At 46.9% G+C, this 22481-nt stretch overlaps 1 protein-coding gene across 1 annotated transcript in view; it reads left to right on the top strand.

Moving 5' to 3' along the window:
- TYR (tyrosinase) overlaps window positions 1-5043 on the top strand; it is a 59791-nt gene extending 54748 nt beyond the window's left edge. Inside the window, 1 exon segment of the mRNA XM_068143857.1 lies at window positions 4575-5043. Coding sequence (XP_067999958.1) covers window positions 4575-4798 — 224 coding nt within the window. The 3' untranslated portion in view covers window positions 4799-5043.
- Window positions 5044-22481: the final 17438 nt, after the last annotated feature.

The raw sequence follows: 22481 nt of genomic DNA, 5'->3' as shown, positions 1-22481 counted from the left end.
CATTCATAGTATCACAGTATCAGTCAGGGTTGGAAGGGACCACAAGGATCATCTAGTTCCAACCCCACTGCCATGGGCAGGGACACCCCACACTAGATCAGCCTGGCCAGAGCCTCAGCCAGCCTGGGCTTAAACACCTCCAGGCACGGTGCCCCAACCACCTCCCTGGACAACCCATTCCAGGGCTTCACCACTCTCATGGGGAAAACTTCCTCCTCACCTCCAGCCTGAATCTCCCCACCTCCAGCTTCATTCCATTCCCCCTAGTCCTATCACTACCTGAGATCCTGAGCAGTCCCTCCCCAGCCTTCCTGTAGCCCCCTTCAGATACTGGAAGGCCACAATTAGGTCACCTCGGAGCCTTCTCTTCTCCAGACTGAACAGCCCCAACTCCTTCAGTCTGTCCTCATAGGAGTGGTGCTCCAGCCCTCTGCTCATCCTCATGGCCCTTCTCTGGACACACTCCAGCACCTCCACATCCCTCTTGTAATAGGGGCATCAAGAATGAGAAGTTATTTGTTGCTGGTGCCTAGAATTAGCAACCTCTTTGACAAGAGTATGTCAAGAGCTGGATTCTAGGAGCTTGGGTTGAGGTTAATCAGTTATATTTTGCTATCAGAAAGAGCAAGATGAGGAGATACTGTTTGTATTAATCACTAACAGAAGAGTAGCTACCAAGCACCAATCTGACCTGGCTTCCACCTGCTTTTCCTGAACCTACTGACTTTACATTGATGTTCATGGCAGCTTTCAGGAAGGATTATCATTTGACTCCAGAGAGGTAACAGGAATGGAACTGGCATTGACTAACGTGCCCAATGTGCATTGTTGTCCCCATTCACTCTCTTGACACTTCTCCCTGGTAGCCACTAGAAAACACTTGGGCACTTGAGCTTGCACTCTTGCACTCTTGGGCCTTGCACAATTAGAGGTTAAAGTATTATGGTAATGAAATACTTGCAAACCAAGCTTGCATGATCGCCAGCCAGCCCAGCCATAGGTCTACTGTTGTGTTAGAGACATGGATTAACAGATTATAGGATGTCCTGGGGTGCTCCCTCCTCTGATGCCCGAGAGTTGCCATGGCAACTTGATGACAGCAATGCCAAACACCTTTTGTGTGGCAAAAAGAAACAGGCTGTAGATGCCGGGAGATGGCTTTTGGCTTTGAGCCAGAAACTCCAAGCTGAGCTTGAAAGTTTGACTGATCACCAGGATGCAATTAAATGGATTAATCCGATCTGAAAGGCTGTGCTGTGAAATCTGACATCTCATCTCAAACTCATGTCATGTTTTACTGGAAGAAGATAGCTCAAACCTCCAACATGCTGATGAAGGAGTGAGATGGTTCAAGGACAAAGCACAAATTTAACACAACCCTTAGGAAACCTTCCTATCATGGGAAAGAGAACTGTGTCATTTTCTTTTTCCATAACAGTAAACCAGTTCTGAGTTCCTGTCAGGTAGCAATTTTCACACTATCATAAGATACTCCAAGTTAAACAGGCCAGTTAGATGTTTGCAATGAACATAAACTCAATGGGCTTTTTTAGTTAAGAAAACATTAGAGTTATGAAATCAGGCCCACAAAGCTAAGAAATGGCAACAGTAAAGTTGTCTGTGTAGCCATAATTCACCCTCCACCTCCACATGTATGCACATGGAGCACAAGCCCTGTGAGGAGAGGCTGAGGGAGCTGGGGTTGCTTAGCCTGGAGAAGAGGAGGCTCAGGGGAGACCTTATTGCGCTCTACAGTTACCTGAAGGGAGGTTGTAGCCAGGTGAGGGTTGGTCTCTTCCCCTAAGCAACCAGCACCAGAACAAGAGGACACAGTCTCAAGCTGTGCCAGGGGAAGTTTAGGCTGGAGGTGATGAGAAAGTTCTTCCCAGAAAGAGTAATTGGCCATTGGAATGTGCTGCCCAGGGAGGAGGTGGAGTCACCATCCCTGGAGGTGTTCAAAAAGGGATTGGATGTGGCACTTGGAGCCATGGTTTAGTTAGTTCTGAGGTGTTGGGTGCCAGGTTGAACTTGATCATCTCTGAGGTCTTTTCCAACCTCATTGTCTCTGTGATTCTATGATTCTATCTTACCTGCACACTATTTCCCCCCATACTGCCACCTCATTTACTGCACAGCACAGACAGCATTCATTAAGAAGCAGACAGCCAATCCTTTTTACTTCTGACTTTCATTTCCTCAGTTAAGCAGTGTGTAGCCTAATGTCTGATTTATTGCAGACTTTAAAAATGTTATCCTGAAGATGCTTCCTCTAACACTTTTCTTTGGTGCCTGTGACTATAGCAGCTGAGTCCTGCAGAAACCTGAATTTATATTCCCAATACAAAGGGTGCAGTGAGTAGTACTGTCCTCATCTGACAGATGAGAAATGAAGGGTGAAAGAGATAACGTACCTTATACCCAGAGGTTTGTGCAGCTCACACTGAAACATCAGGAACCTAAAATTACTTTTCTCCTTTTGGTAATTCTTAGTGTTGTACAGCATTTATATGTCTAATGAGGTCAGAAGAAGAAATCTCAACATGAATACATGAAGGCAGAATACTGGAGCACACAAAGTTGGATTAACTGGAAAGCAAGGATCAGAGAAATAACAACCAGACATTCCCCAAAGTGAAGCTGAGTTGTAGGGATGAACAAACTGTGTTCAGTCTAAACTCAGCCTGAATTGGAATCACATCTCAGAAAGAGATTCAGACATCAAGTGCTAAGGATAGCTTAATCTTAAAGGTGCTGCAAACCAAACTCATCCTTTCAGAGCGCAGTGCACATCACAGCATCTGTTCAGCAGCACTGTGATCCAAGAAGATATGTGGAATTATTTTCTGGGCACCAGTGAAAATGCAAGATGACAGGAAGACATTTAAAAGCCTCTGTGGGAGTACACCACACCAAGCCTGGAGAAGAGGAGACTCAGGGGTGACCTTATCACTCTCTACAACTACCTGAAGGGAGGTTGTAGACAGGCTGATGATGGTCTCTTCTCCCAGGCACCCAGTACCAGAACAAGAGGATACAGTCTCAGGCTGCGCCAGGGGAGGTTCAGGTTGGATGTTAGGAAGAAGTTCTATACAGAAAGACTGATTGCCCATTGGAATGGGTTGCCCGGGGAGGTGGTGGAGTCGCCGTCATTGAAGGTGTTCAGAAGGAGACTTGATGGGGTGCTTGGTGCCATGGGTTAGCTGTTTGGGTGGGTTGGATTGGTTGATGGGTTGGATGCGATGATCTTGAAGGTCTCTTCCAACCTGGTTTGGTTTATTCTAATAAAGGTTTATTCTAAATGTGGTTCAGCACACATCAATCAGTCCAGATACAGCAGCATTAGTAAAAAAACAACCCATCATAAGGGGTCCCAGAGAGGTTTCTTAGAGAGGTGGGGTATCCCCCCCAATAGCTAGCTAGAAATTACAGCTAATGATAGTAATTACAGCTAATGATTGTAATTACAGCCAGTAAGTGGGAGATGTGGATTCCAAATTCACCTTGGCCCAAGGGGACAGGTATTCCCATTTCTTAAACCCAAACCAACAGGTTGGTTGGGCTTTGTGAAAAGGTTACGTTTCAACCTCTACTGTGAAGAGAGCGCCCTGCCTGGGAGGGTCTTCATAACTCCTTATGCCATGGCAAGCACAAAAAAAAGCACAGACACACGTTCCACCACAAAGCAAGAAAGCAGCCTGTGGTGCTGCCTTCCCACTTGTTTGGTGAGAAGCTGTGCTGGGCTAACCAAAGAAAGATCATAGAGTCATAGAATCAATAAAGCTGGGAAAGAGCTCAGAGATCATCAAGTCCAACCTATTACCCAACACCTCAGGACGAACTAAACCATGGCTTCAAGTTGCCACATCCAATCCCCTCTTGAACACCTGCAGGGACAGGGACTCCACCACCTCCCTGGGCAGCACATTCCAATGGCCAATTTCTCTTTCTGGGAAGAACTTTCCTCACCTCGAGCCTAAACTTCCCCTGGCACAGCTTGAGTCTGTGTCCTTTTGTTCTGGTGCTGGTTGCCTGGGAGAAGAGACCAACCCCCACCTGGCTACAACCTCCCTTCAGGTAGTTGTAGAGAGCAAGAAGGTCTCCCCTGAGCCTCCTCTTCTGCAGGCTGAACAACCCCAGCTCCCTCTGTGATAGGCTTGACTTGCTCTTAAACATTTCCTAGTGCTCTGCTTCAGTTGCTGTCAACAGCATGCTGAGCTAGCAGGACCCTTGGCCATACTCCATCAAACTTCTTGGGTTATAGTCTTATGGTTTTGACAGAACCATAAGAAGTTCTACTCCTGCCTTTAAGATGAAGATTCAGAAATACACTATCAGGAGTGCAAATATTCTTTTGAAACCATTTTTGACCTTCAATTTTTAGCAATGCAGTTTCATTTTTCAGGCAGCCTTCCAGTGTTATCTGTTGGGCAGCCTCTGTAAATGGACAGTACAATGCATCATGTCACAGAACCTTTTGTTTTCTAGGGGTTGTGGTTGTTGTTGTGGGTTTTGTTTGTTTGATTGATTGTTTGTCTGATTGATTGTTTGTCTGTGTTTCTTTGTTTGTTTCCCAGCACAAAATTCTTTCCAGGAGTTCTTGGTACCCTACCTTGAGCAAGCCCGGCAGATCTGGGCTTGGCTGGTTGGAGCAGCGGTGGTTGGAGGCATAGTTACTGCCCTGCTCACAGGGCTCCTTCTGGCCTGCAGGAAGAAAAGAAGAGGAACTTCTTCAGAGATACAGCCCTTGCTCATAGAAAGTGAAGATTACAACAATATATCTTATCAGTCTAACTTCTAGAGGCCTCCAGTGCCTCAGCAATGTTACTAAGGTGCTAATCAAGCATGCAGTGTTTGATTAATGTTTACAAACACCTTGTTCAGGTGTGCTGCCCAAGCAGGCTGGAAAGGCTTGCTCCTTGTGCCTTTTGTAACCTCCATTGTTGCAGTATCTCATCAGATTCACATCCACAAAAAGTCTCCCAGATCCAACATAAGCTACCACACCACCCAAAGAGCAACATGTATTTCCTGTCTTTGATTAAATCATGTTCCTATGAAACCAGCCTGGCTCGTGTTTTGGTGGCTCTAATGCAAAATTCTGTGCTCTTCAGTTTGCTCTTTTGCAACTGCAGGTTCCAATCCCACAGCCTGAGCCATGTAATTGGTGCATGGATTTAAGAGAGCTACCTGACTGCACCACTGTCTCTGTGTTTGAAGGCAAGAACAGAATGTGCCCTTTAGTACAGGGAGCAAAATTTGTGGTGTCTCTGAGCAAAATGAATGACCTATGAAGACATTTTTCTTCTAGGATGGCAATATTTTTCCTCCAGCTCCCATAATGTCCTGTTTGTCCTTGATTGAATGCCATCTGCAGCAGAAAGCAGGCTCTCAGAAGCCACTTCTCATCTCAAATGTTCCAGTTAGTCATCTTCCATAACATCTTCCACTTGTCTGAGGAGCTGAGAGGTTTTCAGGAGAGGAAAACTAGTCTCACTGTGCCCACCTTTGTTCACTTGGACTTAGCAATGGCTTAAATTATGTGTGACTTCGAGCTGATTGGTATGCATCTATTCTGTGCAGATAACCTACACATAACCAAACAAAGGTGTGATTGGACTTTGGCTGGCTGCCAGCTGCCCACCAAGATACTCTATCACTCACCTTCTTTGCAGCACAAGGAGAAAGACCATAGTACATAAGGCTCTTGAATCTAAATAAGGACAAGGAGATTACTTGGCAATTACTGTCACAGATAAAACAGACTCCACTCAGGGAAATTAATTTATTGCCAATCAAAAAGAAGAGGATAATGAGAAATAATAAAAAGACACACCTTAAAACACTGCCTCCCCTATCCCTCAACTTCCTGGGCTCAACTTCCCCCTCAATTTTTCTACCTTCTCCTCCCAAGAAGTGCAGAGGGAAAGAGAATGGAAGCTGTGGTCAGTTTATCACTCATCATCTCTGCAGCTGCTTCCTCCTCACACTCTTCTGCTCCAGCACAGGTGCCCTCCCACAGGAGACAGTCCCCCATGAACTTCTCCAATGTAGGTCCTTCCCACGGGCTGTAGTTCTTCACAAACTGCTCCAGCATAAGTCTGTTCCATGGGCTTCAGTCCTTCAGGAACATCCTGGTCCAGCATGGATCCCCCATAGGCTCACAAATCCTGCCAGAACACCTGATCCAACATAGGCTCCTCTTCACACGTTCTGCCAGGAGCCTGCTCCAGCACAGGCCTTCAGCCTCTTTTGGGCATCCATCTGCTCTGATGTGGGGTCCTCCACAGCATTCAGGTGGATATCTACTCCACCATTAACCTCCATGGGTTGCAGGGAGACTGACTGCCTCACCTTGATCTTCACAACAGTCTGCAGAATGAATCTCTGCTCTGGCACCTGGAGCACATCCTCCCTTTCCTTCTTCACTGACCCTCTTGTCTACAGAGTTTTTCTCACTCTTCTCTCCAGCTGCTGCTGATCACTACCAATATATTTCACTAGCAGTAGATGGAAAGGTTTGTGCTTTCAAATCCATCCCCAGGAGCTGAGCAACTAGCCAGTGCCTGATCATAGAATCATGGAATCATGGAATCATAGATTCATAGAATCAATAAGGTTGGAAAAGACCTCAGAGATCATTGAGTCCAGCCTATCACCCAACACCTCAGGACTAACTAAACCATGGCTCAAGTGCCACGTCCAATTCCTTTTTGAACACTTCCAGTGATGGTGACTCCACCACCTCCCTGGGCAGCACAATCCAATGGCCAATTACTCTCTCCGTGAAGAACTTTCTCCCTGCATGTTAAGAATGAACTGTAGGAATAGAATAGAGTAGAATAGAGTAGAGTAGAGTAGAGTAGAGTAGAGTAGAGTAGAGTAGAGTAGAATAGAATAGAATAGAATAGAATAGAATAGAATAGAATAGACCAGACCAGGTTGGAAAAGACCTTTGAGATCATCGAGTCCAACCTATCATCTAACACCATCTAATCAACTAAACCATGGCACCAAGCATCCCATCCATTCTCTTCCTAAACACCTCCAGTATTCTATTGGTAGAAATAAATGCTAGCAGCAGAGGAAAACCACTCATATTTGCATTTTGGCTTCATGAATGTTAATTGATTTCAGAGTCAGATAAGCATAAAGATCTTTTTGCAGTGTATTTGAGGATGCCCCTCGAATTCCACAATCAGTAACTGTTTGTTCAATTACTCTGGTTTGCTTCAGCTCATTAAAATGTGTGTGTGTGGGAAACCCTCAGCAGTGAAAAACATCTTTTGGTACTTAGTGATTCTTCTAAAACACTTCCTTGTGTTCAGCAGCTATGCTTTGGCAGAAATACTGAAGGTTATCAGGTGATTCTTATTCTGCCAAATTCTCCTGAACAAATATGGGGAAAATAGCTGAAGCACTTTGACACAAAAATATTCTTAGACAGATGACAGAAGCCTTAGGTGAATGATTGCTTGTGAACACTTGACTCTTATGAAGCTAGAGGTGGGGAGATTCAGGCTGGAGGTGGGGAGGAAGTTCTTCCCCATGAGAGTGGTGAAGCCCTGGAATGGGTTGTCCAGGGAGGTGGTTGGGGCCCTGTCCCTGGAGGTGTTTAAGACCAGGCTGGACAAGGCTGTGGCCAGGCTGATCTAGTGTGGGGTGTCCCTGCCCATGGCAGGGGGGTTGGAACTAGATGATCCTTGTGGTCCCTTCCAACCCTGACTGATACTATGATATTATGACTTCTGCTTCCACTCAGCTCTGCTGTGCAGACAGAGAGCTGGTAACACACAAATATTGGAGTTGTATAGAATCATAGGAGAGTTTGGCTTGGAAGGGACATTAAAGATCATCTGGTTCCAACCCCCACCATAGGCAGGGACACCTTCCACTAGACCAGATTGCTCAAGGCATCATCCAACTTGGCTTTGAATATCTTCAGGGAGGGGGCACCTGCAGCCTCCCTGGGCAACCTGTCCCAGTGTCTCACCACCATTACTGTAAAGAATTTCCTTCTAATATCCTGTAAAGAATTTCCTTCTAACACCCTCTTAGAATATCCTTCTAATATCTACCTGCTCAAGGGTAGAATGTCCACTTCTGAGCCAGTCTGAATGGCTGCAACAGTCTGAGATGGAGTGTGTCACCGTCATGATCCCTGGTACTGGTGCATGGGCTGGCAAGAAGGCACCACCTGTGTTGCAATGGATTTTGTTGAACAAAATGCCTTCCTGCAAAGCATTTCAGTGTCTGTAGAGTGATGTTATCGTTGAAAAGCCATAATGACAGAAAAATCCTAACTATTCAAACCTTATCTCAGCCTGTGCAGCGTTCCATGGTGACAACATTGCATTTTCACATCAGTCAAGGCAAGTTCTACCACGTGTCACACCTTGCAAAGGACAAAGGACATGGCCAACAAGTAATTTGTTAGTTGATTAGGTGGTGTTGGATGATAGGTTGGACACGAAGATCCTGAAGGTCTCTTCCAACCTGGTCTGGTCTGGTCTATTCTATTCCATTCCATTCCATTCCATTCCATTCCATTCCATTCCATTCCATTCCATTCCATTCTATTCTATTCTATTCTATTCTATTCTATTCTAATTTCTCATTCTGTTCCTCAGCTGTTGGTGTCTTCTCCACAGAAGACCTTCACCAGTGTTCCCTGGGCCTCCCCTCTTTGGCCATGACAACTCATTCTATGTGGTAGGATGAAAGTGGAGCTTTGGCTCCTCAGATTTCCTAACTGTTTGGTGGTTTTTTGCCAGCTCTTGATCATTTCTTCTTCCCCTTAAAGTCTGGAATTCATAATCCATACCTTGTGACCAAATGTATGACCTATTCATGAAAGTCTCTTTATGCTCTACGCAGATCATCAGGCAAGCTACATCTCAGGCAAGGTTATTCATCTCAGTCAAGCTTATTCATCTCAGACAAGCTTATTCATCTCAGACAAGCTTATTCTATTCCCTTTTCTTCAGTGAAGGCTCCAATAGCCTGTTTTCTTCCCCTATAAATGTAATCACAGAGAACTCAACCTAGCTCTAAATGATAAAAGGGAATCTGTTTCCCCTTCATTCTTGCAGGCAAGCATTTTCCCCCCTTTAATTCCCACTCACCATATGACCTGGAGACCATGTCTGCTTTGAAAGGGAACAAAGAACACACTGTCTCAAACAATCAGCATGATCTGTGGCAGGGAATAAATAGTATAGTGTACACTAAGCTTAGTAGCTAGGGCAACATTGACACAAGGAACACACACTCATTCTCTCCATCATCGTGGTGATTTCTGCTTAGACCACTGGCCTGACACTTTGGAGTTAAAACTCTTCAGAACTGTATCTGACTCAGAGCACATGAAAACCTAACTGATACTCTTGCCTGAACAAGTTGGTTTGGCTCCTTCAGAGAGGGAAGTGAACACCACTGTCAGGTGGGGACTGACTGCAGGGAGGTCTTTCTGCCCTGTACTCCACGCTTGTTAGGCCACACCTTGAGTCCTGTGTCCAGTTCTGGGCCCCTCAGTTTAGGAAAGATGTTGAGTTGCTGGAAGGTGTCCAGAGAAGGGCAACAAAGCTGGGGAGGGGTTTGGAGCACAGCCCTATGAGGAGAGGCTGAGGGAGCTGGGGTTGCTTAGTCTGGAGAAGAGGAGGCTCAGGGGAGACCTTTTTGCTCTCTACAACTCCCTGAAAGGAGGTCGTAGCCAGGTGAAGCTTGGTCTCTTCTCCCAGGCAAGCAGCACCAGAACAAGAGGACACAGTCTCAAGCTGCGCCAGGGGAGGTTTAGGCTGGATGTTAGGATGAAATTCTTCCCAGCAAGAGAGATTGGCCATTGGAATGTCCTGCCCAGGGAGGTGGTGGAGTCACCATCACTGGAGGTGTTTACAGAGAGACTGGATGGGGCACTTGGTGCCATGGTTTAGTTGATTAGATGGTGTTGGGTGATAGGTTGGACTTGGTGATCTGGAAGGTCTTTTCCAACCTGGTTAATTCTATCCTATACTAAAATCTTGCTACTGCAGATGAGAACTGTGCAATCACACAGCCTTGATCCCAGTGGGCACTGAAGTCAGGCTTGTCTGAAAGTCTTTTCCATCACCAGCTTCAGAGTCCAGGGATATATTTTCAGTGTCAGCACCATGTTGCATCCCATAATGAAACAAAAATACTGCATGGCTGATGTTCAGAAATCTTCAACAGGACACCTGGCAGGTTCATTACAATCTGCTCACAGCATTGCATGTCTCTGCCCTTTGCAGGAGACTCTTACCTCTATGAAGTCTTCCACTTTCCAGCTTAGGCTCTTTCTTCCTGGACTGTTAAGAGTCACTTTTAGTCAAGGCAGGACAATGAGCAGCTGTTAGTCTTTCATACTGTTCTCCCTCCCACATTTCCCCCAAATTTGTATTTCCAGCACCTGTCCTCTCCATTGAGTTAAATCTGTCATTCCCCATCTGTGTATACACGTATGTAGTGATTTTGAATCAGCCTCCAGAGCGAGCTAAAAATTGGCAGCCCTGAGACCTTGTCATTAAAAATGGCCTTTTGCTGTAATTTTTGTATTAAGCCCAGAATTAGATCTGAAGCAGCTATTATAACTATAGAAATCCAACTTATTTCTGCACATCCATCTTGCATCCATTAGGCTCTCTGATGCCCTGTTTTATACACAGACATTTTCCCAGGAGCCTGCCTGTCGCCTCCTTCTCTTGAGGGCAGCAGGCATGTGGAATTCACATGCTGCCAAAAAAGTTCTGGAAATCTGCTGGATTGGTAAAATATGTAGAGAAACTACTTCTGTTCCTTGTGTGCAGAGGAAGTCTTTGAAACAACAGCTCAGCCATGAACACTAAGTGCAGCATGGCACCTCTTCCTCCATGCAACTTGATTCAGCCTTACATGACTTCCCTCTCCTATTGCCCCACGCTGCATTGTTGTATCTGTCAGAGAAGGCTTCCCTGAGGGCTCAGTGAGGGCACTGTCCCACAGTACAGAGACTGTTATAGGGATGGCAATGCAATATTGCCCACAGGGGTGGTAGCTACACTGCTGCTGCTGGAGTGTGTCATGCAGGTTTTAAAAGAACTTGGATGTATCCTCTTCAATATCTTTATTGATGATCTGGATGAGGGGATGGAGTCCATCATCAATAAGTTTGCAGAAGACACAAAGCTGGGGGCAGGAGTTGATCTGTTAGAGGGTAAGAGGGCTCTGCAGAGGGACCTTGGCAGGCTGGGCAGATGGGCAGATTCCAAGAGGAGGAGATTTAACACATCCAAGTGCCAGGTTCTGCACATTGGCCACAACAACCCCAGGCAGTGCTACAGGCTGGGGTCAGAGTGGCTGGAGAGCAGCCAGGCAGAGAGGGACCTGGGGGTAGTGGTTGACAGCTGGCTGAACATGAGCCAGCAGTGTGCCCAGGTGACCAAGAAGGCCAATGGCATCCTGGCCTGCATCAGGCATAGTGTGGCCAGCAGGAGCAGGGAAGTCATTCTGCCCCTGTACTCAGCACTGGTTAGGCCACACCTTGAGTCCTGTGTCCAATTCTGGGCCCCTCAGTTGAGGAAAGATGTTGAGCTGCTGGAAGGTGTCCAGAGAAGGACAACAAAGCTGGGGAGGGGTCTGGAGCACAGCCCTATGAGGAGAGGCTGAGGGGGCTGGGGTTGCTTAGCCTGGAGAAGAGGAGGCTCAGGGGAGACCTTATTGCTCTCTACAACTCCCTGAAGGGAGGCTGTAGCCAGGTGGGTTTGGTCTCTTCTCCCAGGCAACCAGCACCAGAACAAGAGGACACAGTCTCAAGCTGTGCCAGGGGAGGTTTAGGCTGGGTGTTAGGAAGAAGATCTTCACAGAAAGAGAGATTGGCCATTGGAATGTGCTGCCCAGGGAGGTGGTGGAGTCACCATCCCTGGAGGTGTTTAAAAAGAGACTGGATGAGGCACTGAGGTTGGACTTGATGATCTCTGAGGTCTTTTCCAACCTGGCTAATTCTATTCTATCTTAGGGAAACAGAGCAGTATAAACCCACACCACCTCCTGTGTTTTTGCAGCAACAGAAAGATGCTCAGGTAATAACACCCAGATGGGATCTGTTCAGGTTGGTAGCAAATTGTGGAGAGATTTCCACACATTCCCCTGCAAGCACAACAATGTTCAAATGTTTTTGCTCTGAATTGCCTCTTGAAAAATTTAAACACAACCATTTCACTGTACTACATTGTGAAACCATTGTGCCTCTTTCCAAGCCTTTCTGGCAACAGTGCCATAAATATGAGCACAGGGAAGAAGTCTGCAGAGCCTCCTAACTCTTAATGCAGAGCCATGCAGCAGGCTTTCCCAGCCTTACGTAGCAATGCAACCCTCCTTGTAATCAGCTTCTGTTTTCTCCTGCCACTGACTGATGCTGATGAGCTTTCCTGCAACACTGATGTCATTAGTCACCTCCTCTCCTTCATGCAATGCATTGCAAATAAACAGCCCATGTGCACAGAAGAAGACAGGATATTGCTGGGAAAAGTGTTAAAAGCTGAAGTTCTGTGCCTGTGACCCTCTCATCCAAAGACAAGAACCTCACAAACATGGGCTGGCTATTTTGTCACAGAGATGGAAGTGTCAGGGGGATCTGCTAATAAGAACTTGAAAGCCTGGACTGTCTCCTCATAAATTTGCTGGGAGATTGCTGGGGTGGAAAATACTGCTCCATTAATGGTGCTCTGCTAAATTTACTATGGGCTGATTTATTGGTCAGATGACCTGGCTGTACAGAATGAAATGTACACATGGTTAGGAAAACATCAAATGACTGAGATCAGGACAGTATCTGTATCCACAACTATTTATTGGTGCAATTATGAGAAGAGGTGACTTATTTGTTTTTAACCAGTGGGCAACACACATCCCAGAGTGGGAGCCACAGCCCTTAGCTGATAGCAAAATACAGACACTTATGGCAAAAGAGTTCCTACAGAACTCTACTCTCATTGTGGTAGCAAAACCTGTGCACTATATATATGTGCAGACAAGCCCTATAAGAACTCTTCTTCCAGCTCTCCTTTCATCTGGCTGACACTATGTTTAGATCAAGAGCAAGTGAATATATCATAGAATCAACAAGGTTGGAAAAGACCTCAGAGATCATCACCTCCAACCTGTCACCCAACACCTCAGGAATAAATCACAGACTCACAGAATCACCAAGGTTGGAAGAGACCTCAAAGATCATCAAGTCCAACCTGTCCACAAACCTCATGACTAAACCATGGCACCAAGTGCCACCTCCAATCCCCTCTTGAACACCTCCAGTGATGGTGACTCCACTCTCTCCCTGGGCAGCACATTCCCATGGCCAATTGCTTCCTCTGTGAAGAACTTTCTCCTCACCTCCAACCTAAACTTCCCCTGGCACAGCTTGAGACTGTGTCCTCTTGTTCTGGTGCTGGTTGCCTGGGAGAAGAGACCAACCCCCACCTGGCTACAACCTCCCTTCAGGGAGTTGCAGAGGGCAAGAAGGTCACCCCTGAGCCTCCTCTTCTCCAGGCTAAGCAACCCCAGCTCCCTCAGCCTCTCCTCACAGGGCTGTGCTCCAGACCCCTCCCCAGCTTTGTAGCCCTTCTCTGGACACATTCAAGTGTCTCAATGTCCTTCTTAAACTGAGGAGTTCAGAACTGGACACAGGACTCCAGGTGTGGCCTAACCAGTGCTGAGTACAGGGTTGAATGACTTCTCTGCTCCTGCTGATTTGCCAAGTCAGAAATTGATTTTGCCAGCGCCACAGTACCATGGATAGAGACTCCCACAGAATCCAGGCTCCATGTCTTGGACTTGAGATGTTTCATAGTTTCATAGTTTCATTCAGGGTTGGAAGGGACCACAAGGATCATCTAGTTCCAACCCCCCTGCCACGGGCAGGGACACCCCACACTAGATCAGGCTGGCCAGAGCCTCAGCCAGCCTGCTCTTAAACACCTTTAAAATTCTTTTAGTCTTTTAGTTCTGTAGTCAGACATCCCAATTCTTTGATCCAGAGGGCTGACTTTTAAAGCACCAAGCTCCTGTTATGAATCAGGGAGATGCAGGCTCTTGCCAACTCTCATTTGAGAGCCTAAAGGAAAATGAGGCAGTTCTGTCTCTGCTGCTGCTACCAGAAAAGGTGCTTGTCACTTTGGAAAATCAGACCACTTCTAGGCAGAAAGACTTCTCCCTTTTCCTGGAACAAATATGTTTAAATCCAGAAGTCTAGACAGCAAGACTTCAACATTATGGCCTTTTGTCTCCTCCTAGGAGCCATGGCACTCCAGAGCACCACACAGGGATGTTTGCAGGAGGCTGTCACTGTAGAAGAGACTGGGGAATCACTGCAGTCACCATGATTAAGGTGACATTCTCCTACAAGGAGACACAGTACTGTACAAAGTTACATGAAGGCTCATTTGGAAAATTAATCTCTAGGAAGATCAGAAACTTTGAAGTAACGAAATAAATCTTCAGGAAAATCAGAAGAGTGGGTTTGGGAAGGCAGACAGGACAAGCTGCTGGCTGCTCAGACCATCAGTCACCAGGCCACAATGCACTGTTGCAGATTAGAAGATGCACTGTTATTAAGCTCAGCCTAATGCTTACACATAAGCTAAACAAAATACCAGAAGGACTGATGACAAATTATGGAGTCATTAAAGTAATGAGAGTTGCATTTTGGAGGAGTTGGAAAAGGCAAATGGATGAAAAGTGCAGATTATTGTGAGTAATTTTGCATACAAGAACGAGGATGGGTTTTCAGGAGACACAACCCAGAAATTATCCCAGTGTGCCACTTTTGGTCATCCTGTGACATCCTGTATCAGGAACAGTGTGGCCAGCAGGAGCAGGGAAGTCATTCTGCCCAGTGCTCAGCACTGCTGAGGCCACACCTTGAGTCCTGTGTCCAGTTCTGGGCTCCTCAGTTTAGGAAAGGTGTTGAGCTGCTGGAAGGTGTCCAGAGAAGGGCAACAAAGATGGGGAGGGGTTTGGAGCACAGCCCTGTGAGGAGAGGCTGAGGGAGCTGGGGTTGCTTAGCCTGGAGAAGAGGAGGCTCAGGGGAGACCTTCTTGCTCTCTACAACTACCTGAAGGGAGGTTGTAGCCAGGTGGGGGTTGGTCTCTTCTCCCAGGCACCCAGCACCAGAACAAGAGGACACAGTCTCAAGCTGCACCAGGGGAGGTTTAAGCTGGGTGTTAGAAAGAAATTCTTCCCAGAATGAGAGATTGGCCATTGGAATGTGCTGCCCAGGGAGGTGGTGGAGTCACCATCACTGGAGGTGACTTGGTGCCATGGTTTAGTTGAGGCACTTGGTGCCATGGTTTAGTTGATTAGATGGTGTTGGGTGATAGGTTGGACTCGATCTCAAAGGTCTTTTCCAACTTGGTTTGGTCTATTCTATTCTATTCTATTCTATTCTATTCTATTCTATTCTATTCTATTCCATTCCATTCCATTCCATTCCATTCCATTCCATTCCATTCCATTCCATTCTTCCATTCTATTCCATTCCTTTCCATCCCATCCCATCCCATCCCATTCCAGTGACTGTAATGCAGGTCAGAGCATACAAGTTTACACCTAACCAGCACTTGCATTTGCACCACACAATGTGCTGTGTACTCCAAGCAACAACAATGCATGGGAAAAAGCTTTTGAAAAGCAGCTTTTGTATGCTGAAATGTAAAAATCCAAGCCAGGTGAATCTGATCTCCCTGGAGGCCTTCAAAGGCTTCCACATCTCCCCACTGATTATGTGAGGAAGGTGTTCATTTACTTAAGGAGGTTTGGATCATTAAATAACTGAAATTCATGAGAGGCTGGTGCCTGGATCAGGCAGACAGCTGCTGCTCAGCCCACGGCTGCTGTTTTTCTCTCATCTATTAGCAGGAGCAGCCTCTGCCTGCTGCTGCCCACCCTGCTGCTCACCTTGTTACCGAGGCTTTATCATGATCAATGATGCCTATATAATGCTGAAGAGGGGAGGAGGAAGCAGAGTTTTTCTCTTCTGATAGGAAAACAGCAGACTGCCATACTTCACTTGCTGCCTAGTGTGAAGGGAGTTTATTTGCTTCAGCAATTTTAGCCAGGCTTTGGCAAAATAAATAGTGCACACCCCCCTCCCCCCAATTTTTGTGCTCCCCTTCCCCTGATCTTCCAGTGTGAACAAAGAGACTTCTCTCCTGATCAAATGCATTTGTGACATGAATGGATTCCCATAAAGTCTCTCCAAATATCACACCAAAAAAAGGGGAAAAAAAATAATCAAAGCTCATGAGCAAAGCCACCTATTTCCCAAACCTCACTCTTGGCATGAGGAAGGCAGGTGGGAAAGGAAATTCTTCCTAATGAAAACCACCGCAGTCATTATTGAAAGCATCAGTGATGATCTGGATGAGGGCACTGAGTCCATCATCAGGAAATTTGCTGACGACACCAAGCTGGGGGCAGGAGTTGATCTGCTGGAGGGTAGAGAGGCTCTGCAGAGGGACCTTGACAGGCTGGACAGATGGGCAGAGTCCAAGGGCAGGAGATTGAGCACATCCAAGTGCCAGGTTCTGCACAATGGCCACAGCAACCCCATGCAGAGCTACAGGCTGGGGGCAGAGTGGCTGAGAGCGGCCAGGCAGAGAGGGACCTGGGGGTACTGGTCGATGGTAGGATGAACATGAGCCTGCAGTGTGCCCAGGCAGCCAAGAGGGCCAATGGCATCCTGGCCTGCATCAAGAACAGTGTGGCCAGTGGCAGCAGGGAGGTCATTCTGCCCCTGTACACTGTACTGGTTAGGCCACACCTTGAGTCCTGTGTCCAGTTCTGGGCCCCTCAGTTTAGGAGGGAGGCTGGGACACCTGAACATGTCCAGAGAAGGGCAACAAAGCTGGGGAGGATTCTGGAGCACAGCCCTGTGAGGAGAGGCTGAGGGAGCTGGGGTTGCTTAGCCTGGAGAAGAGGAGGCTCAGGGGAGACCTTCTTGCTCTCCACAGCTACCTGGAGGGAGGTTGTAGACAGGCAGAGGTTGGTCTCTTCTCCCAGGCAACCAGCACGAGAAGAAGAGGACACAGTCTCAGGCTGCGCCAGGGGAGGTTTAGGTTGGATGTTAGGAAGAAGTTCTATACAGAGAGAGTGATTGCCCATTGGAATGGGCTGCCTGGGGAGGTGGTGGAGTCGCCGTCACTGGAGGTGTTCAGGAGGAGACTTGATGGGGTGCTTGGTGCCATGGGTTAGTTGATTAGGTGGGTTGGATTGGTTGATGGGTTGGACATGATGATCTTGAAGGTCTCTTCCAACCTGGTCTGGTCCATTCCATTCCATTCCATTCCATTCCATTCCATTCCATTCCATTCCATTCCATTCCATTCCATTCATTCTCCCTCTGATGACTCTGCCCAGCATGCCACTGTCCCTGTGCTAAGCATAAACAAACAAACAGCTTTTACCTTTCTACAGGGAGGGGTTTCTGTGATGTGCAGACTTTCTCTAGGCTTTCTTAACCTAGCTACAGAAAACATAAATGAGAAAGAATCCAGAAGGTTTGTGCAGGTGGTTTGGGTCGGGGTTGTTTTTTCTCTCTTTTTCATCTTGCTGCAGCTAAACTAATTCCAGAGGGAGAGTACTCTTTGCCATCATTATATCAACACTGCCCTGGAAAGAGAAAGCATGAAATACAACCCTGAAGTTAACTTATACAGTATAGTCATGTGTCCTTCTCCAACATCAATAATTAAGCACAACTTTTGACAGCAGTTCTGAAACATCTCAGAGCAGTCTGCACACTTGTATTAATTGAGCCAGCAGTGTGCCCAGGTGGCCAAGAAGGCCAATGGCATCCTGGCCTGCATCAGGAATAGTGTGGCCAGCAGGAGCAGGGAAGTCATTCTGCCCTGTGCTCAGCACAGGCCACACCTTGAGTCCTGTGTCCAGTTCTGGGCTCCTCAGTTTAAGAAGGACATTGAGACACTTGAAGGTGTCCAGAGAAGGGCAACAAGGCTGGGGAGGGGTCTGGAGCACAGCCCTGTGAGGAGAGGCTGAGGGAGCTGGGATTGCTTAGCCTGGAGAAGAGGAGGCTCAGGGGAGACCTTCTTGCTCTCTACAACTACCTGAAGGGAGGTTGTAGCCAGGTGTGGTTGGTCTCTCCTCTCAGGCACCCAGCACCAGAACAAAAGGACAGAGTCTGAAGCTGTGCCAGGGGAGGTTTAGGCTGGGTGTTAGGAAGAAATTCTTCCCAGAAAGAGAGATTGGCCATTGGAATGTGCTGCCTGGAGAGGTGGTGGAGTCACCATCACTGGAGGTGTTCAAGAGGGGATTGGACGTGGCACTTGAAGCCATGGTTTAGTCAGTCCTGAGGTGTTGGGTGCTAGGTTGGAGTTGATGACCTCTGAGGTCTTTCCCAACTTTATTGATTGTATGATGCTATGTTTCACATGTACTCTTTCTAGAGCCCCACAAGCCTCCCAAATGCAGAAATGACCAGGGGGTTGCCTACCACCACATTCAGTGTCTTGCAGAAAGATCAAGTGGATGCATTGGTCAGCAGTACCCCAGGAAAACCTCAGCCACATTACTGGGAAGTGGATTATCGGTTTGAAGCAAGTGTTTTAGATTTGCTGCAGAATCAGCAACATTGTGAAGATAATTTTAAACCACCAACTCTCCATCAGCAACAGCATGGTCTGAAGAGGTCCTTCAGATAAAACCCACTGTGGTACTTAACCAGAGCTAAAGCAAATGCTCAGATCATGTTTCATTCACTTGATCTCTCATGTACTCATTTTAAGTAGGAAGGATTTCTACATACTTTTGGTACTGGGGGCACCTGTGTTCATCATTGATTTTGGTGGGTTAGGGTCAGGCAGGTGCTGCTGTCTGTCCCCCACTGTGCTCTAAACAGAGACAAGAAGAGCACAATGGTCTGGTCTTCTGAGATGGAATGGAATGGACCTTTGAGATCATCAATTCCAACCTATCATTCAACACCATCTAATCAACTAAACCATGGCACTAAGTGACCCATCAGGTCTCTTCTTAAACACCTCCAGTGATGGTGACTCCACCACTTCCCTGGGCAGCACATTCCAATGGCCAATCTCTCTTTCTGGAAAGAATTTCTTCCTAACATCCAGCCTAAACCTGCCCTGGCACAGCTTGAGACTGTGTCCTTTTGTTCTAGTGCTAGTTGCTTAGGGGAAGAGACCAACCCCCACCTAGCTACAACCTCTCTTCAAGTAGTTGTAGAGAGCAATAAGGTCTCCCCTGAGCCTCCTCTTCTCCAGGCTAAGCAACCCCAGCTCCCTCAGCCTCTCCTCATGGGGCTTGTGCTCCAAACCACTGTGGGCTGTGTATGAGAATGAGGTAACTTTATTCTGCTTTGGATTCATTGATAGGTTGGATGTGATGATCTTGAAGGCCTCTTCCAACCTGGTCTGGTCTGGTCTGGTCTGGTCTGGTCTATTCTATTCTATTCTATTCTATTCTATTCTATTCTATTCTATTCTATTCTATTCTATTCTATTCTATTCTATTCTATTCTATTCATAGTTGAAGATGAATAAAATCCCTAAGAATACATTTGGCTCTGTCCTTCATTTCAAATAACCTGGTTTTATCAGAAATTAGGAGGCAGCACATGGAGTCAGTATGTATCTAATGTTTTAAGTCAGAAAATGACTCTGGGTGGCTAAACAAGGCTGCCTAGTACAGTTCTGGTACTTCAGGTATCTGCCAAGCCTGTATGGAAACTTCAGCTAGTTTAGGGCACCTCAAATTGCCTCTGTTTCAGCAGTGAAATCCCAGTCTCCCCCTGCCATCAGTAATCCACACACACATATGCACATACACAATGCTTCCACAATTAAAGCAGCATGTCCTTAATTAAAAGCAGGTCACAAACAGCAAGTCAGCTATGTTTTGTTTCGTCTTGGAATGTTTTTTTTATTCCAAAGCCATGAAGCTTCCTGTAAATACCTTGAGTACAGTGACATAATTACATGAGGAATAAATGTGTGGTGCTTTGTCACATACAGTAAAGAGACATAAACTCTAGTCAGGGTGACCTGCTAATGTAAAAATAACATCTGAACAGCAACAAAACTCCTCAGCCAACTACTTTTCTTGCCAGGATGGCCATTAAGATAAAGTGGCCAATTCATCCTGCTCTGTTTGGAAAGAAGCTGCCCTCTTGCAAACAGGATTCTACAATTTATCTAAACCAACTGGAAATGAAAGACTCTCTGGCAGGCAAATCCAGAGCGCTCCTTCCAGGTGGGACTGTCCCCAATTCACAGGTAAGCAAAAAGAATGGGGGATTTTAGGAAGAAGCTTTATGCAGTTGGGAATCAAAACCTCAGTGAGCTTGGATTCTTGTCACTCTGAAAATCCCAAGCAGTGAGTGGATTGGAGGGAAACTGTAAGGCCATGGGATAGGATAGGATAGGATAGGATAGGATAGGATAGGATAGGATAGGATAGGATAGGATAGGATAGGATAGGGTAGACCTGACCTGGTTGGAAGAGACCTACAAACCCCAGGATTTCTCCTTATCTCATCCCTTTTTTAGCCAAAGGTTTGCACCTTCGGTGTTCAAGAGGGGATTGGATGTGGCACTTGGTGCCATGGATTAGTCATGAGGTCTGTGGTGACAGGTTGGACTCGATGATCCTCGAGGTCTCTTCCAACCTTGGCTACACTGTGATACTGTGATACCTACCCTCAGAACATTGGATAATTGAGAAATGGAAACTATGGAGAAAGAGTTCTGCACATGACTCAGGGGAAAGAGCAGATACTCCCCCAGAGATCTCAGGGAAGAGAACAAAAAAATGAACTCCAGGTTTTTTCATTATCGCTTTTCCAGCTCTGCTTTCTTATGCAGAGAACTGCTAAAAGCTTTGCTTCATTTGTGGGGAACTAATAGGATTGAAAAGCTTATTGCTCACTCTTTGAAGATTTGCAAGCCATGGAGTTACAATCATAGAACCAATAAGGTTGGAAAAGATCTGAGAGATCATCAAGTCCAACCTATCACCCAACACCTCATCACTAACTAAACCATGGCTCCAAGTGCCATGTCCAATCCCCTCTTGAACACCTCCAGGGATGGTGACTCCACCACCTTCCTGGGCAGCACATTCCAATGGCCAATTACTCTTTCTGGGAAGAACTTTCTCCTCACCTCAAGCCTAAACTTGACCTCTTGTTCTGGTGCTGGTTGCCTGGGAGAAGAGACCAACCCCCACCTGGCTACAACCTCCTCACAGGGCTGTGCTCCAGACCTCTCCCCAGCCTCGTTGTCCTTCTCTGGACACGTTCAAGTATTTCTATATCCTTCTTAAACTGAGGGGCCCAGAACTGGACACAGGACTCAAGGAGTCCTGGTACAGCTTGAGACTGTGTCCTCTTGTCCTGGTGCTGGTTGCCTGGGAGGAGAGACCAACCCCCACCTGGCTACAACCTCCAGGGAGTTGTAGAGAACAATAAGGTCTCCCCTGAGCCTCCTCTTCTCCAGCCTAAGCAACCCCAGCTCCCTCAGCCTCTCCTCATAGGGCTGTGCTCCAAACCCCTCCCCAGCCTCGTTGCCCTTCTCTGGACACCTTCAAGTGTCCAATATCCTTCTTAAATTGAGGGGCCCAGAACTGGACACAGGACTCAAGGTGTGGCCTAACCAGGGCTGAGTACAGGGACAGAATGACCTCTCTGCTCCTGCTGGCCACACTGTTCCTGATGCAGGCCAGGATGCCATTGGCCTTCTTGGCCACCTGGGCACACTGCTGGCTCATGTTCAGCCTACTGTCAACCAGTACCCCAGGGTACAATACTGATCTAGAGTTCCTCTGTTGTATTGGGGGGACAGCAAGCTGAAGCTACCATATCACAAGAGTATGACTTGTTATGGCTATGAGCTCAGTAACTACAATTCCATTTCTTAAAGGAAAGCTGGGGGGGGGGGAACCAAATAAAAGTGAAAGTTCAAGACCAAGGTTTGCTTGCTGTTCCACTTGGAAACTAAGCAGATATTTTTCATCAAAGAATTGTACCACATCCTGGTTTGTAAAAACATAAGAACAGATTGAACTTCCATGAATGTAAACAGGCATCTCTGAAGGGAACACTGAGTGCTGAGACTTGAGGAGGTTTATGGCAGCAGCTTCCAGACTGGTTATCCTGCCTGTTGTGGAGAGATAGGCAAAGGGAAAGCTGCCTCCCTCGTTTAATGCATTATTTTTGTTTCAGTTTGCTGATGACACCAAGCTGTGTGGTGCAGCAGACACGCTGGAGGGAAGGGAGGCCATCCAGAGGGACCTTGACAGGCTGGAGAGGTGGGCACAAGCCAACCTCATGAAGTTCAATAAGAGCAAGTGCAGGGTCCTGCATCTGGGTCGAGGCAATCCCAGGCACAAATACAGGCTGGGCAGGGACTGGCTGGAAAGCAGCCCTGAGGAGAGAGACTTGGGGGTGCTGGTGGACAAAA

Source organism: Melanerpes formicivorus, unplaced genomic scaffold, assembly GCF_026170545.1.
Source record: "Melanerpes formicivorus ecotype bairdi unplaced genomic scaffold, bMelFor1.0.p_v2 SCAF_1, whole genome shotgun sequence".
In the NCBI taxonomy this organism is placed as follows: Eukaryota; Metazoa; Chordata; class Aves; order Piciformes; family Picidae; genus Melanerpes; species Melanerpes formicivorus.
The sequence above is the reverse complement of the archived record's forward strand: the minus strand, read 5'-3'. Positions and strand labels throughout refer to the sequence as shown.